Source organism: Alosa alosa, chromosome 12 (assembly GCF_017589495.1).
Source record: "Alosa alosa isolate M-15738 ecotype Scorff River chromosome 12, AALO_Geno_1.1, whole genome shotgun sequence".
NCBI lineage: Eukaryota > Metazoa > Chordata > Actinopteri > Clupeiformes > Clupeidae > Alosa > Alosa alosa.
Window position 1 is genome coordinate 26,442,476 of NC_063200.1, and position 17,500 is coordinate 26,459,975.

The 17,500-nt window shown below is 43.9% G+C and overlaps 2 protein-coding genes across 5 annotated transcripts in view; one reads left to right on the forward strand and one right to left on the reverse strand.

Annotated features, from left to right (window-relative positions):
* Positions 1–3,376: 3,376 nt before the first annotated feature.
* dusp4 (dual specificity phosphatase 4) lies at positions 3,377–10,116 on the forward strand. The gene is made up of 4 exons (XM_048259536.1): positions 3,377–4,117; positions 5,026–5,156; positions 5,902–6,121; positions 7,530–10,116. Exons 1-4 carry the CDS (start codon positions 3,661–3,663, stop codon positions 7,931–7,933), a joined length of 1,212 nt encoding a protein of 403 aa, XP_048115493.1. The 5' UTR covers positions 3,377–3,660; the 3' UTR covers positions 7,934–10,116.
* A 4,300-nt stretch (positions 10,117–14,416) lies between these two features.
* The window catches only part of tnksa (tankyrase, TRF1-interacting ankyrin-related ADP-ribose polymerase a), a 104,093-nt gene continuing 101,009 nt past the window's right edge, over positions 14,417–17,500 (reverse strand). For all 4 annotated transcript variants that reach the window (XM_048258893.1, XM_048258892.1, XM_048258894.1 and 1 more), the window contains 5 exons: positions 17,380–17,454; positions 16,716–16,821; positions 15,616–15,802; positions 14,935–15,091; positions 14,417–14,538 (listed from right to left, as the gene is read on the reverse strand). In XM_048258893.1, coding sequence (XP_048114850.1) covers positions 14,452–14,538; positions 14,935–15,091; positions 15,616–15,802; positions 16,716–16,821; positions 17,380–17,454 — 612 coding nt within the window. In that variant the 3' untranslated portion in view covers positions 14,417–14,451. The remainder of the gene's footprint in view (positions 14,539–14,934; positions 15,092–15,615; positions 15,803–16,715; positions 16,822–17,379; positions 17,455–17,500) is intronic.

Genomic DNA, 17,500 nt, shown 5'->3' on the forward strand with positions numbered 1-17,500 from the left:
AGAACATCAAAGGGTTCTAAGAACACAGCCTAGCCAAATGGACGAGGAGTCCGTCTGACCCAGGACCTCCTCGTTCCCCGGCTGCATTTTTCTCTCACTCCCACTGGCTTCTTCCGGTCCCCAGAGAAATCAGGCAGTCAGGTCATGAGATCCGCAGTGGGAAGGGAGCAAAACAAATGGTGCTCTGTGCAAGATTGTACCATGCACAACATCACTCGCAAACAACATATGCAACCTCCCCTTCCTATGACCACGGTAGCCCCCTCTCTCCCTCTCTCTCACTCTCTCACTCTCATCTCTTTCTTTCTTCTTCTCTTTCTTCCCCTGTAGCTAGCAGTGTGTCTACGTCAATATATCTTCTCATCTTTTTTCTTCCTCTCTCAGATTAGAAATACTAGCCAACACAAACTGAGCACAGCATCAACATCCTTAATTGCAGAGCACCTATTGTCTCGGAGGCATAGTGCACAGCACAACTATCGTATTAGTGTGTTGGGAGGAAAGGGAAGATGAGAAAGAGAGAAAGAGAGAAGGAGGAGGAGGAGCAGTCCGATCTTAGAGTGACAGCCGAGAAAGCGCTGCCATCACCCCATCCTGTGACTCATCCTCCACAGCAGCATGCAGAGAGAGAGAGAGAGAGAATAGAAAGAGAGAGGGAGCTGATTACTCCCTATCATGCCATGGGAGAAAAGAGAGAGAGAGAGAAAAGAGGAAAAGATGGTAACAGAGAGAAAAAAATGTGAGAAGGAGAGGAGGAAGACATGGATAATTTGGGGGTTGTGTCTCTCAGAGGGGAGAGTAAGGGATTCCAGCCTCCTGCTTGGATGGGGCTGTTCACCAAGGGTGGGGCAGCAGTTGGGGCTGACGTCAAAGCTTTCCACTCCATAGAGGCTGAAGCCACTCTCACACTGACAGCTACCTACCTATCTCTCTTTCTTTCTGTCTTTTTTCTTTCTTTCTTTCTCTCTCTCTGTAGTGAATCTCCACATTCCCTTGTTGCCATGACAGCTTACCAAGGGTCCCAGAGAGAGCATTGCACCCAGGCACATGTGAAGCCGCTACCATGGCGACCGGAGACATGTCAATCTGACATTGTCAGAGAGCAGTGCAGTGCGGCGTGGCATGTCATGGCGTGGTGTGGCGCGGTGCATCATGTCTCCGTTTACCGCTGCCGGCCACTCAGCTGCCCTGGCTTTACGCTCCCTGCCGCTGCCACACCAGCCTCTCGCCTCTCCACACCTTGCTCTCTCTCTCTCTCTCTCTCTCTCTCTCTCTCTCTCTCATTTTCGTTCGCTTCTCTTTCCACTCTGAAACATTCAAAACCTCACATACATAATTCAGTTTTTACCGCAATGCAACACTCGTAGGCAGACCAACACCTTCTTCTCACACATTAAAGGCTTTTTTTGTGTTGTGTGTGTGTGTGTGTGTGTGTGTGTGTGTGTGTGTGTGTGTGTGTGTGTGTGTGTGCCGAGTGTACATGTACGGTGTGTTTCCTGAGGCCTCGGAGTCAAAAGACACAAGTGCAGTGAAAAACAGTGCAATGGAAAATCAGAGTGTGGTTTCATTGGATCCTTAGCTTACTCCAATGGAGACTAGAAAACACAAATTTTTAAATGCTCTACCATAAAGGGGAATATCAGGATAGAAATTGTTATCAGTTGTACGACCAATATATGTAGCCTAGTAGTATGACTATTGCTTGGGGTCATTAATAAATGCATTATATCTCAGTACCAGACGTAATTCAGGAAAGCATCTTGTCTCATTTACCACTGTAAGGAGTCTTACCCCTGTGAGATACTTTAGACTATGTGGGGCATAGTCATTACCGCCAGTCAACTTAGGCAATACTGATAAAAAGCCATGCAAATGCACCGTGCCCCTGAAAGGCCCTGTGTCAAGAGATGCAAATCCAAGGGTTTTCAAATGCACACAGAGATATCAGCAGACTGTTGCATTTAAAGATGACCTCTCTTTGACTGAGTGTCTCTCTCTCTCTCTCTCTGTCTCCCATCCCCCACAACACTTAAGGCACCTAGGGTAATTATTAAATGATGCCCCCCACCACCTGTTGAATGGGTTTCGTGTTTGTGGAACAGGTCAAGACATGAACTGAATGACAATGGGTCAGACAGGCCGGTATGGGCATTGATTTCGACAGGACATGATTTCAATGACAATGATTTTTTGTCCATAAAACTAGTCATCACATAGAAGCCTGGCATGACAGATCACAGTAAACACAATTAGAGTGGATTTGGCCTGCACCATTCTTAGAGAACACAGCATATTCTCCAATTAGACACTTAAATTAAGATTTTCACAGGCACAGCTCACACTTTCCAGCAGCCATTTGGTGGTGGCGGTGATGGTAGTGGGGGGTAGTGCTGACACATTTCCTGTCTGTTTAGTTCATTATCAGGGATGCTTCACAGTTATTGGGATAATTAAATAGATCCGTCAACAGACTGAGTGACAACGGTCTGTCTAAATGTGTGATTCTCCCTGTCTCTGTTAGTGTAAGCAAGGCTGTTTGACTGTGTGAAAGTGATCTAATCTCAACCCCTGACATTGTCTTTATCACAGGAAGGCATTCTCAGTGATAATCTAGTATAATCTATAATAAACTGATAATGTGTTTTACTTCTTTCACTGAAACGTTTTTAATTCCGGAATGAGGTTTGCATTATGTACAGAATGCAAGATAATGAACATTCCATATTCTATATCCTATGTTTTCAAATGTGTTCTGCCCCTTTATTTTCCTATAGGCTGCATGCTTTTATACTTCAATGTGATACCCATGTGTTGTCTACCCTATGTGAAACATTATGTGCACAATGAAACATTATAGTAGCCTAATGCAAAAACACCAACCACTCTTGCAGTTTTAAGTGTGATGCCCAAGGTAAAGACAAAGAAATGTTATCTACAGATGAGTGCATAGAAATGACATAATGTCACCGTGACCTAACTTAATGATTTGAGCACGGTTTCAATAATTAACTGTAGAACATGAACGGTGCTTGAATCCAGGCATGAGATAGAATAAATCTGCGTGGGTCGGCAACACTTATTAGTTTCACTGTTCCGTTGTCATGCAAAACGCACAGTTGAAGCGCGTCGGAAAAATGGAGCAGGGAGACGCGGCTGCAGGATGGGGCAGCAGCATAGCCAGTCATCATCATTTACCGAACAGTGTGTGCAGATGGAATACATCAGTGACGCTACGACACGCGTTTAATTGTGTAGTCGAGGGAAAGACACGGCTTTAAGGGTTAGGTTAGGCTATACTAAAGATTTTTTAACAGGTAACCTAGCCTAGTGTAGACTAAAGGAAAGCAACGCGAAATCGTCGAGGTCTGTCGTTTGCAAAGTAAGATAATTATACCAAAGTCTCCTGTCAATGAATAGCAAAGGACGTTATGGGCTGCTCATTGATCGTTGACTTTTTATGAATGAGGAGAAAAGAAAGAACAGTTAATGAATGGTGCTAGTAGATGACGTCACCTTCATTGTGACGCCGCCTCCCTTTTATGGAGCGGGCGTCTGAGCCTCATTCATAAAACGGAAAGAGGTAACTGGCTGTGATAGTAGGCTAATGCTCTCAGGAGGGTACAGAGCAGCATTAACTTACACGGGAGCTGCTTTGGATTTATGACTGTCTACTTGCATTCGCCGTGTATTTTCAACGGACTATCCCAAATTCAGCTTTGTGTGGTAGCCCGAAGTGAAAAAATGGTTACCATGGATGAACTTCGCGAAATGGATTGCAGCGTTTTGAAAAGGTTGCTGAAGGACGACAGCGCAAAATGTCTGGTATTGGACTGCAGATCTTTTCTGGCATACAGCGCCGGACATATCCGAAGCGCAGTAAACATTCGCTGTAACACAATCGTACGAAGACGGGCGAAGGGCTCGGTCAGTTTGGACCAAATTCTGTCGGGGGACGAGGAAGCCAGAGGCAGATTAAAATCGGGACTGTATTCTGCAGTTATTTTGTACGACGAGAGGACACCGGACGCGGACACAATAAAAGAGGACAGCACAATCACACTGGTGCTTAATGCGATATACAGGGACACCTTCGGAACTGAAGTATATCTCCTTAAAGGTAACAGTCTATTCAAATCAATCTCCCTGGATGTCCAGGGCGACATTATTGTAACGTCCAAGTCGCCATTAAAATGTCAGCTGCGTATTAATAGGTTACTCACTCGAGAGTCGACACTATCAGCACAGCATCTGATAATAGCGAGTGTTCCCAGTGCAAGCTGTAATCACCGCTTGCCATTATTTTGCCTTTACGTTAGGACATAAGCTTAAACTTGATTTCTCATTCTTATTTCTCAATATTAATCTTAATGGACAAACCTGTAAACACTGAGAGATACAGAGTGGCGCTTGAGAGACTCTTAGATAGGGTACTCCCAAACAACGCATGTTGGTATGATGTCATCCCGATAATCATAACACAGTGGACGGGAATGTAAGCTACTGCAAGCTGCATCAACAAAGCTTAGTCCATTTTATTTCCCTAATATGTAACCTGTATTTAATGATGAAAACTTTCCAGTCCAAACATGCAAGCCCAATTTAGTACATTTGCAATGTAGACTAGGCTACCACATGCCAAATCTTTGAAAACCCATGCGCAATGATCCCATGCGTAATGCATTATTGTTGCCGAGAGAGCAATACTTTTCATAAAAGCTTTATCATAACGGTATATATCATTATCATTTTAGTTATAGGCTACACACACACACACACACATATATATATATATATATATATATATATATATATATATATATATATATATATAGTTTTTGCAAAAGGCACAGGCTTACAATTAGCCTGTAATGTGCAAGTGCTCTCTTTTGTTCAATGTTTTCTGAAGTGCATTAATAAAATACGGGCCTATTCACCATTTGCATTTGTGGTTCACATTTTGCATTTTTGCAAAATAATAAAAAGAAAACATTAATGATAATCCCCTCTCTGTTTTTTTCCCCACAGGAGGCTTCGACAGATTCTTCTCTCAGTACCCAGACTTTTGTTTAAAAACCAAATCATTGCCGTCGTCGACCACCCCTCTGTCTGTCATAGACTCCAGCTTTACCTCCTGTGGAACCCCTCAGCACGACCAGGTAACGGGCGATTATTTGTTTCGAGGCCTATAAGGTCAGCTGGAAGCCCTGCATTGTGTAATGTCAAAAGCCCCCCTGACATCCTGCTATGCACAGTTTTCCGGTTTGATAAAAAGCACTCTGCCCGCTGCCGAGGGGGTGTGATGTGGCGGATACACTCACGGCTGTTTTACATAATCGATCATTTCCTGTCGTTAAGACTAGGAAGCAGTGACATAACAGTCCAGAATCAATACGCTATGGCCTGATCAAGGGAAAGACAAACAACAAAATAATATATTTTTCGTCAAATTCTGTAAAAAAATGACTAGGTGGATTACAACATTATAACGTTGTTGTGATGCCGTTATTTCTCCTCAAACAACCATGGCTTGTTTTTCACTGCTGCCTGTCCTATAACCTCACAGAGAATGTAGGGCGCATGGTTTTAATTGCGTATGTGGGTGTGTGCAAAGAGAAAGGAATTATCACAAGGCATAATAGTCAGCCACATCCGCTGTGACAGTTGGCCTGGCGACCCGACCCATACCTGTTTACTGAGCCGTAGGCCGCACTCGACTTAGAAAATATTTTTTTGACTCATCAGACACACCTGAGTCAACCGTGTGTGTTTATTTATAGAGAGCTTCTAAATGATAGTCATTGAATACACATTATTATTGCACATTTTATTGATTATACCCATGATAAAAAACGCTCCCGCAAGCTCTTCTCATTTGCCGCGTTTGTTCCTTTGTTTGCTTAGGGTGGTCCAGTGGAAATCCTGCCGTTTCTGTTCCTCGGCAGTGCGCTGCACGCTTCTAAGAAGGATATGTTGGATGGCATGGGGATTTCTGCTCTACTGAATGTATCGTCAAACTGTCCCAATCATTTTGAGGGTGTATACCAGTACAAGTGCATTCCCGTTGAGGACAATATTAAAGAGGACATCAGCTCATGGTTTATTGAAGCCATTGAGTTTATTGGTAAGTTCCATATTACGTTGTCATCATAACAATATTTTCCTCATACTGACACCATAAATATTTATTTTATGTCTTTTATATACACTCGTCTGCCTGTATGAAAATGCAAATTTATTGTAGTATTTATACAGAATGAAAAACCTCATTAGATATATTGGAAATAAATAGAAAATCCACACCAGAGTGAATGCATGGTACTGAAGCCATTTGGTGTGAAGAGATTCTCATTCAGAGATCCAAATTTGACTATAAAGAGATTCCTAAGATACAAAATGTTGGGTGTGTTGTCTTGGATGGAAGAAAGTAAATAGGAAGGAGATGCTTTGAGGCGGTGTTAGGGAAGGAGGGTTCTGGGGCGTGGGTGGAGGCAACAGTATGGGGTCTCCCTACTGGTAGGGATTTCCATACGGAAAGGGGTGGGGCGGGGATTCTTCAGATGCCATTTCTGTAGACCAAATCAGTGGCACGGCTCTCTCTCTCTCCAAACATCCTCATCAGAGCAGCTGCAGAGATGCACAGCCCTCCAATGGGCTTGCCGCATTCTAGAGTATCTTTAGGTGTGCGTGTCTCTGTGTGTGTGTGTGTGTGCCTGCGTCAGAGTGGAGCTGAGGGACCAGTGTCTGACTCATCCTCAGTTCTTGGGTGCTTGGTATTGGGGCTAACGTAGATCAGTGTATGCTTGTGCGGGTGTTTGAATATGGGCACAGAACACTAATCCATGTGTAATTAAGAGCAGGGCTCATGCAGACAGTCCACTGAACAGCTGAGAAAACACTGACAGGGCTCACCGCAGCCTCCTCGCTCGACAGCTGCCGGAGACCGCTGCTCAAGCACTGCGTGGCCATCTTTGTTACCGCCGCCCAGTTCTTGTCTTACTTTTAATTACCGGGTCATTAGTCTCGACAGGGTGGCCATGTTTATGTGATTCAGTGGCCAAGAGGCCAATGGGGTATATCTGGAATTTATTGGAGGCATTTGTCTATTTGTCTGGCTGAGGTGGTGTAGGGGGCAGCATGTGACAGTAAATTAGTCATGCTGAAGAAAGGAAATGTATTCAGTGACTATTCACAGAAAAGATTTTGTGATACATCACACGTAAGTGATCCATAAGACAGTCATTACAGTGGTATGACCTCATCCCCAAGTCCAATTTCAGATTTTAAGTGCAGTTTTTTCGACACCCTCAATATATCTTTATACCATGATCTAGAATAAAAAAGATGGCCGGTCTCCAAAATCAGCTACTGCAAGTAGCTACTGCAAATCATTCTTATTGTCTTTTAGTATTCTTTCACAGTAGCAGCAGGGGTTACAGTACATAACATGTTATATACCATGATCTGCCATAATGTGTAAATTTCATTTTCAACGTGAGTCTGACCGGCACCTCCTCCTCTCTGCCCCCCAGACTCGGTGAAGGACTCCAACGGGCGCGTGCTAGTGCACTGCCACGCAGGGATCTCGCGCTCGGCCACCATCTGCCTGGCCTACCTGATGATGAAGAAACGCGTGCGGCTGGAGGAGGCCTTTGAGTTCGTCAAGCAGCGGCGCAGCATCATCTCGCCCAACTTCAGCTTCATGGGTCAGCTGCTGCAGTTCGAGTCGCAGGTACTGGCCACCAGCTGCGCGGCCGAGGCGGCCAGTCCTGGTGCCACCACGCTGGGCTCCAAGTCTTCCTCGGTACCCGCCTCGCCCACGTACATCTTCAGCTTCCCGGTGTCGGTGGTGGCGGCGGCAGCGGCCCACGGGCACGGACAGCCCAGTAGCCTCTCCTACTTGCAGAACCCCATCACCACGTCGCCCAGCTGCTGATACGTGGAGCCCAGGCCGTGGCCTTAAGAGACTCACTCGCACAACAGAGACTTGCTTTGTTTTTTACTGCCCAAAGCTGGTGTGTGTGTGTGTGTGTGGGGGTTGATGCAGATTGTGTGTTGTAGGGGCATTTTTTTGGTTTGTTTCTGGCCTCACAATTGTCACGTCTAACCTGGACACAGATCTGCTAGGAGGCGGAGCAGTCGAAAGACGAGCTCTCGTCCACTGCCCCCCTTTCCCCCAACTGAAACCCCAGCTGCAGAAACCTGCTCCGGCAGGCTGCCACCGCCGCAGCGTTTTATACACTGGACCGGACTTCCGAGGACGGACACGTTTGAACATTAACAGTCATGAATCACATCGCAGCCCGACGGGCCTAGCTCTCATTTCCTAAGGTGGCTTCCGAACTCTGACACTGATACTGCTGCTTGGTGAGAGGAGAATGACTGAAAACAAGAGTGTGTGAGAGAGAGAGAGAGAGAGAAGGAGGGATGGAGGGATAGAGGAGAAACGAGTGTGAGGACATTAATCCCCAGTGTAAACTCAGCAGTACTCTGACTTCCTGAGGCAGTCCAGGAGGCCCCCTCAGCTCTGACAGGCACTGCACCTTGCTCTCTGGGCTTCCTGTTTCCGACCACTCTCCATCTCCCCCCCACACACACACAAACTCACACACACACACACACACACACACACACAAACACACAGTTGTTTCCACCGGGTGGGACTGTATCACAGAATCCTTTACTATGAGTTCATTCACTGTCACACTTAAATGTTGGAGCACAGGAGAAGAGGATGAAGAGTCGGGTGTCTCACGTGGCAGTGACGCTCGAAAACAACATGGCCGTCCTAATCTCACTTTGCCATGTCAGTTAGTCCTGACAAATTTCCAACAGGACTGCAGTTCACGGTCAAGTGTATTACTATACGATACGTTCTTTGGCTGTGCCTTGAACCCAGAAGGTACAAGAGACTTTTATGTTTATTTTATTTTTTTGTTTAGAGAGCGCTTTTTTGGATCATCCCTGCCCTTTTTATTTTTTCCCCCCCTTTGCCATTGTACACATATGGACCCATGGACCGATCTTGAGACACTGCATTTAAACTGCAATAGAGACGCTAGCCTCCGTCTCTGTTTCCTCATTGAGTAGAGCAATAATGTTTTCTTCTTACTTCCCAGTGGCCACCAAAGCACTGCAGTCTTGTTTGTTTTATTTCCCCCATGAGTTTCTTTTTGTCTTGATGGTGTGTGTGAGTGTGTTTTTTTTTTTTCTTTTTTCATCTCTTTGTTTAACTTATGATTTTTGTTCCTTGCTAATTTATACGCAAAAAAGCTCAGAAATTATTTCAGCTTTATGCCTTATCGATGACTGTGGAGTTCTCAAAAAAAAAAATATATAGGAATGTTCTCCTGAGTCTGCACACACTGTGGTGTTTCACCATTGGATTGCTCTCTTAAGAAGAGAGGTAGGGCATGCTGTCGGGTTATCAATGTAACCGTAGACAACCTTGAAAGAGGAGTAAGATTGGTAACCATGCTCAATTGATAAGATTATGAGACGGTCAACTTGACCTGTAAAACACAATCAACATTACCCAAATACACTGTAACTCTGAGAAGAGATTCTGAGATTCTGTCGTCATCCAGAAACCTTTTTTTTTAAGCCAACAGTGAATTTAGACTCACAGCTCCATGAAAAAAAAATTGCATTTCAATCATAATATCTGCCTTCAAAATATTAGCCAAATTATGTTGTCATAACTTTTACAAACCATACCACCCTGGCTCTTGAGGGGTGGGGGTATGAGACTCAGCTTTCATTTGGTTTAGAGAATGTGGGCACCTTTTATAGAGCACTTTTAAGTGATGCAATATTGTGATTTTTTTTTTTTTTTTTTTTTTTTTTTTTGCACATTGGAGTAGGTGGTAGCTGATATTTCTAATGCCCATCCGTTATACTGTTTAGAGTAGGTCAATGAAAATGAAAATGTGTACATTTTGTCAACAATCACTGAAGAATGCAATACTTTTTATCTGTTCATTGAAATGTTATTGACTCTCTAAGGCAATATCATTTGAGAAAGGTTGGAGTTGTAGAGAATTCCTCTTGTTTTGATGTATGGTATGTACATTTTATTTATTTCTGCAGATTCATTGTTAAATATAACAATGTTCTTAAGTCTGTGTGTGGCATCAATCATTGAAGTTGCAAAAAACAAACAATATCTAATAGGCCTGTTAAGCAATACACAATCTATAATTGTGACATTATATATAATGCTGTTAGACAAAATCTTTAAAAAGGACATTCCAGTGGATGAAGAAGAACCTTTTCACAGTTAGCCTACTAGATTTAGTCAGGCTTGGTTCAAGAAGATGTGAGAATTATGTTTACATTCAGTTTAAAATCAGAAACATTTTGTTAAACAAACAATACATTATAACAATGGAGTTATTGAATGGATGGAGTTTAAAGATAAATACAATATTATATATTATATAAATATATATATATATATAAACACCAGCACCCATGTGAATACTGCTTGCACAACAGATAAATCTAGCATCTATATCTAAAAAAGACAGCCCCTAAAGCACAGATGAAGAGAATGCAGGGTGTGAGGTGTCAAAAGACACCTCACACTGTGCTGAAGACTTCTGGGGTGTATTCCAAGTATGTGGTTTAGTGAAAAACCTGGGTAAGTTAACTCAGTAAGTGGTAAACCTCCCAATAGAAGAGCTGTATGGCTTCATTACAAAACAATGCCATGGGGCTCTTGTAGGATGTTTACCTCTTACTCTTAGTTAACTTACCCATGTATGCCACTACCTATGCAACAACGTACTTGGAATATCTCCCTGGTCTTTCTCTCTGTGTGACTGTTCTTATGTGAATTGTTTCTAATATAGACATTATCCTTTAACCTGTCCATTCAGTAATATAGTAATAGTTTTATTTGGGGCAGCCGTGGCCTACTGGTTAGCGCTTCGGACTTTTAGGGTTGCCGTTCGAACCCCGACCAGTAGGCACGGCTGTAGTGCCCTTGAGCAAGGGACCTAACCCCTCACTGCTTCCTGAGCGCCGCTGTTGTTGCAGTTGCTCACTGCGCTGGGATTGTGTGTGCTGAGTGTATTTCACTAATTCACGGATTGGGATAAAAGCAGAGACCAAATTTCCCTCACGGGATCAAAAGAGTATAGCCTACTTATACAACAGAATGGAAAAGAAACCATGCAAAACGAGACCCAAGCTCCAAAATGGCCATCACAATTTATTTGACCAGTTAATGGGAAACCCTAACGATGAAAATGCCATTCAAAGGGAAATTATCATGTTTACCAAAATAGAATAAGCAGGCCTACCCATAGAGGCAAAAGCTGTGCTGATGATACTTAGTATGTTTTTGTGATTCAAACCATTTATTCATCTTAACGAAAGCATCATATTGTGGAACGTTTGACAATTTCCAAACAAAGTATTGGTGTATTTGGCTAGTAATAACGGCATTATGCAAACAAATTATTTGAGACCATAATTAAAGCAATCCAAAACTGTAAAAAGTCAACACCGCCACCATGTGGCCGACAATAATACCTGCATGGAGAGACGCTTCTGTGGCTTGCATCGAACTTGGGGGGGCAGAATTATTGTCCATCATGGGGCCCAAATTTGCTAGCAGCGCCCCTGGCCTAGACTATTTATATAGGAACGACTAATCTGAAAGTTAGGAGTCTGCACTTTACGATGGCTTGAACAAGAAGTTCTTTCATTGAAGCAAATTGAGACATACTAGGCCTAATCGAACATAGCCTGGAAAAATCCAGACTTAAATAGTCTGGTAACTCTCGATTGGGAAACGTTTGCAACACTTGCAGCTTTGAAATCATTGGTCCAGCCTTACCAATCACATTGATCAGTGATTCCTAACGTTATTTCCTACTTTGCCTAAACTTTACAAACTGACCATAAAAAGAATCATCAGGAAACAAGGTTAAATGCTACATAATTTATTTGGCACACCGAGTTTAAAGAAATTCAAGGTCTGCCATGGGTTTCCGCTAAGCACAAGCAGCATGGCATATGGTCTCATTTATTATTTACAGCCGGGTAAAAAAAACCTTGATTATTTTGTTTTGCAAACATATTTCATCTTCAGAAAAAAAGAAGAGGACACCGTTTTCATGAGACATCTGTACTTTATTAAGACTGATTTACATTACTGGAGTGTTTATCAGGTTTATGTCTTTGTGTGTGTGTGTGTGTGTGTGTGTGTGGCAAATTGACCACAATCAGTATGTAGTACACAGAAAAAAATAAAGGAAAAAAAAATGCAAATAAACACAAGAAAGAAAAATAGCAGTTCGGTGGAAGGCGGAGGAGATCAATTCTCTCTCCTTGTGGTGGGGGAGAGGAGTGGGGAGAAGGGAGGTGCAATCGAGAACCTCCGTTGAGGGGAGGTGATGTTGACAATTAAGGGGCCCTGCAACGACCCTGGGTCATCTGTGCTCCCCAAGCTGTGAAGAGAAGAGCATTCTGGGACCTGAGCGCCAGGGGTAGGGGAGGGAGTGTTCAACGGAGTTGAGCAGGAACGTGGGAAAAACAAATGTTTGTCTGTACAAATGCGTCAAAGCGTGGCCGAGGTGTGGCAATGACACCAGGACAAAACACCTAAAGTGACACAAAACCAAGACGCTCTTTCACCCCACCGAAACAAAAACAGAATGAAACAGAACAAACAGAGCTTTAGTGCCACCACCATGACCTGCTTGCAAGAAGGGCGTCGAGCTTCAGGCCAGCGACCTCATCTCTTCCCCTTGGGTCTCCTCTCCATTTCCACAGTGCAGCGCGCGCTCCTCTGAGGACTGAGCTGCTGTTGTATCAGTAGTGTTTTAACATTATCGAAGTTAACTCCGAAAAAAAAAAAAAACCTGTCAGTATATCACCTTTACTCCAGAGTATCTGAGCTGGAATGACTGAGGCAGAGACAAATCATCTCCTTTATGTTAACAAATCCAATTTAAAAATAATAAAGAGGAAACCAAAAGTTCAACCACCTGCGGGGTTTCCTCCTGAAGAGAGAAAAAAAAATAATAAAGGAAAATTACAAAGGAAACCACTGTTATTACTTACAGTACTAATAAAACCCACTCTCTTCATTAGGGAAACATCCAAAGCTTCTTAGAAAGGCCTTAGTCCATTATCAGAACCTGTACACATAACTGGATAATTCATGTTTTTTTTTTCTCTATCTCTCTCTCTAAAGGTTAACTTTAAAAATGATTATTGAATGATATTAAATCATTCCCATCTGAAAGTGCAAATTCTTTTACAAAGGTGAGCAAAAAGGGGTCAGGTGAACCAGTTATGGGTTATGAAAAGGTCAGATGTTCTTTTTAGGTTTTAAATCCTGTGCAAAATAAAAAAAAATAATAATATACAATTCAAAGCTTGATTCTTCAGACCCCTCTAGTAAATATACACAGTCTAGACATCTTCTCTCTGTGAGCCATTGGGAACCCCATCTAAGGCTTTCAGTACAATTCATTAGGAAAGGGGAAAAAACAAGTTACAACACGAGTCGAGGTTCACAAAGGTTCACTGGACATCACAGAGGAGAAGAGAGGCAATAAAATAGGTAAAACTGAGCAAACGGGTCCCCTGTTGATTACATGATGCCATGGTCCATATGTTAGTGTGTCTAGAGTTCTCTTTAAAAAAACAAAAACAAATTGGTGACAGTAATTGAACAAACATATATCAGTCATGATTTACAAATAGCTGACATTGTGATGAGTGTATAATAGTGTGGGTAGGATGATCTTGTTTAGGCTCTGATGGAGTTTTGATGTATTTGAAGTTGGGCTGGGTAGAGGTTACTTGGTTGTCTCATCTTCCTTCTCACTCAAAAGAGATCCTGCAGAGACTCCAGCAGCGTTCGGAGCTGCTCCAACCAAACAAACCTTTCCTCCTTGCCCTCTCCGACCCCAAGAACTATCCCACTACACCCCCCCAACTCCAACCTATGACCGTAAAGGGCAAGGCATGCTGGGAGTGGGGGGTGCACTCTCTTGGGAACACTGAATTGGCCAATCGGAGTAAGCCGTGGGGAGGATTGGGAGAGCTTGGCTGGTAAAGGCAACACATTCATGTAAACAAACTCACCAAGGGAAAAAAAAAAAAAAAACATCCGCTTGATAAATAAAAACATCAGTCCAGGGAAACAGAGCATTACCATTAGTACGTGTGATGAATGTTTCTGAAAATTTAATTTAAAAAACAAAAATTCAAGAGGAACTATCCCTAGAGAACTGGTGAGGATGAGCATGTGCGTGTGTGTTTGTAAGTGTGAGCTTGGTGAGGCAACAATATAGGCCAGAATGCTTGTGAAGTAGGGGGGGTGCTGGGTAACAGTCTAACTGGCCTCCGTAAGGCCTGAGCGGGGGGTGGGGGAGTCGTAGGGGGTGGGTGGGTGTTAGGGGGGTCGAGGGGGGAGAGAGAAAAGGACGGGCACTAGGACTTCTGCTCCCCAGCGGCTGTCGGTGGCGTTGTACTCTCCGGCTTCAGGATCTGGTACGTGATCAGGTACTCTGGGTACGCCTGCGGGACAGAGTCCAGAGGGCACGCTGGTTAGAGGCTGAGCCAGAGATAGCAAACACCTGCACTAATGTACACCAAGTACACATTTGTTAGCAATCTACATTACATGTGCGGTTAAGTACTTGAAGACTTAACAATTCTTCAAAGAAACGTTTGACAAACATAATTCAACATGAAAAAGCTCAAGCAATCTTGTGAAGGTATCCTTGAATCCAAAAGAAAAAAACTTTTTAGCAAGTACACAAAACTAAACTACAAATACATTACCGAATACAAATTTTCCACAGTCAGGAAAGGCTAAGGCCAAGGTCAATGTTGATGGTGCCACTGTACCAGCAGAGCTACTTTGTTCCATGTTTGTTTGTCCTTCTGTCTGTAAATGAGGCCGACACTCACCTGTTCTCCCCGGTAGATGACGTACTCGGCGTAGGCCAGACCATTGACGCTGGGCCTCCCGATGACCGAGTGATGGCCGGGGGGTGCGTGGGCCATCTTCATGGCACTGAACTGCAGGAAGGACTTGCCCAGTGTCACCCGGCAGAACAGCATTTGTCTGCATAAAGAGAGGAGAGGGGAGAGGGAGAGTGGAGTCAGACCTGAGGACAGTTATATCATATGTAGTCATGTGTGCAGTCACAAGCATGCGGGAATGATCTGAAGGCAATGTTTGCGGTAAAACATGTACAATAAAGCTTTACAACACAGCCAGCTGTGCACATTCCTTCGGCTATCAGGCTACTAAACACAGAGAGTAGTCATTCTAAAATGACCACTTTAATACTATTTATTACTTTGTCAAATCAGTATAGTATTTTGTATTATTTTATTGTATGCATTTCATTTTATCACTTAATTTTATCTTACTTATCTTTACAGTTCTTAAACTGCTCTCCATACTGCTGCCCTAGTGCATCTGTGGCCTCTGACATAACTACTTGGCTGTAAGTTTGAGGTTGTGTGTGTATGAACCACCCTTGGAACTCCAAAAAGTTGTCCAAGTTGAAGTGTACTCATGCTCATCTCTCCCATCTTTTCTCCTGCCCCTCTCCCGTTCCCTCTCTCTTTGCTCCCGCTCACCTGTGGCAGATGTAGCAGGAGCGGTCTTTATGGGTGGGGCAACCGGTGCCGCCCCCGATGCCGTACACGTACTGATTACTCTTGGACGAGTTCTCGGCAAAGTAGATGCCGGCGCCGAACATGCCCCCGATGTAGGCGTGCCTCTCATCGAAGCCCTTGTGGATGATGGCATTGATGAACGGAGAGCCTGTCAGAGACGAAGGACAGAGAGGATGACACAGGGTGGGGGGGGGGGGCATAACAGACATTAAAACCAGCAGAGGAAAACCTGAACATAGCTATACATACACCGCCTGTCCTAATGGCTGTACAACAGAAACCTATGAGGCATAAACAGTGCCACCCATGCCTGGCATGTTTGTATTACACCGCATACGGAACTCGCACACATACCATAATCTCCTCCGCAGCCGTGCAAATTACTCCCGACTCATTTCATTTTAAGGCCTATCTAATTATATTAAATGCAAATCCTGGCGCTGCGCCCGTGCTAACGTTATTATGAGCGATCGAACGTTCATGAGGCATGATAATGTGGCCCACATTGAGCTCGCAGTCAGTCTACCCGTCGTCCTCTAACCGGCTATTGATCACACTCTTTACGGGTCATGTAAGAGAGTGGCTGAAACGCATGAGGTCACTGTGTTCCATTCGTCACGCTCACAGAGGGCTGGACAGTCGTCATTAGTCTTTTTTTGACGCTATGGCTACTTGGCAGAGATTGACCACAGGAGGGGGTATGATGAGGGAAGGGGCATTGTGTTGGGTTAACAGTAACTTATAGTGGCAGGTAATTAGTGTTAATGTTGAGGGCAAGGCACGGTGATGCATCATTCAGATTAGGATGTGCAGGGGTCGTGGCTGGGCTCTCCTACCCAACGATTAGCAAACACATTTCAGGCTCCATCACAAAAACATTAGGACAAATGGCTGCAGCAACAAAGCACAATATGTATAATTACAAACAGAGAAAGAGAGTCTCTTGGCAAATGAGTGGAGTGGTGGGGCTGAAAGAGGGATGATAGGAGATGAGAAGAGGAGGAGGGAGAAGAAGGAGGAGGAAGAGGAGCAGGAGGAAGAGGAGGAGGAGGACAGTGTACCGTGGAAGAGCATCCGCTCATTGTGGTGATTGTGGTTCTCATCGGCAATCTCTTTCTGTCTGTGTGCGTATCGCTCCCGAAGCTTCTTGTTCACCACCTTCTGTATCTGTAGGTTCAAACATAAACACCGCATGCATCAATAACGATATCTCACAACTAACAGTCATATGATCATTTACAGATAACCACATCAGTTAAGTTATCCACTCCCTTCTTCAATAGTTTGTTACTGACTTACAATCTGAGTCAAATCAAAGGGATGCAATTCAGTCACTCAGGGTTTTGTTTTGCTAAAACCGTCCTTAAATGTTCACGAAATATTTTGATAAAAGGGGATTTGGCATCCATGTCCATGCCAGTTCTTAGTATGGAGGAAATCCTCATCTCCTTAACCCACTTCCAATCAATGATAATCTATGTACAACCATTACAAAGACCTTATTTACTTAAACAGCTCATTACTTACAAGGAGCAACCATCTCATTCATCTTTCCCTGAACCCCCCCACACACACACAATTTTAATTCTTCCCGGCGGCTGCATTGTTGTGCTGCAGTGTTCTACACATAGAGATGTGTGGACAGAAAGACAGAGAGAGAGAGAGAGAGAGAGAGAGAGAGAGAGAGAGAGAGAGAGAGAGAGAGAGGTGGTGGAGGTGGCTCACCTTGATGATGTTGTACCGGCTGAAGACTCCACCTGCGTTGCCTCCGTCTCTGTGCTCTCGGATGGTGCTCTGCAGCTGAAACACAGAGGCAGGAAGAAATCCCTCACACAGAGTACTGATC

What these genes read in the sequence shown, in the direction of transcription:
- dusp4 (XM_048259536.1), top strand. Translation starts at nt 3,661, where the DNA reads ATGACTGTCTACTTGCATTCGCCGTGTATTTTCAACGGACTATCCCAA. An exon ending in TGAAGTATATCTCCTTAAAG is followed by an intron (nt 4,118 to 5,025) that starts GTAACAGTCTAT and finishes TTTTCCCCACAG; the next exon opens with GAGGCTTCGACAGATTCTTC. An exon ending in GAACCCCTCAGCACGACCAG is followed by an intron (nt 5,157 to 5,901) that starts GTAACGGGCGAT and finishes TTGTTTGCTTAG; the next exon opens with GGTGGTCCAGTGGAAATCCT.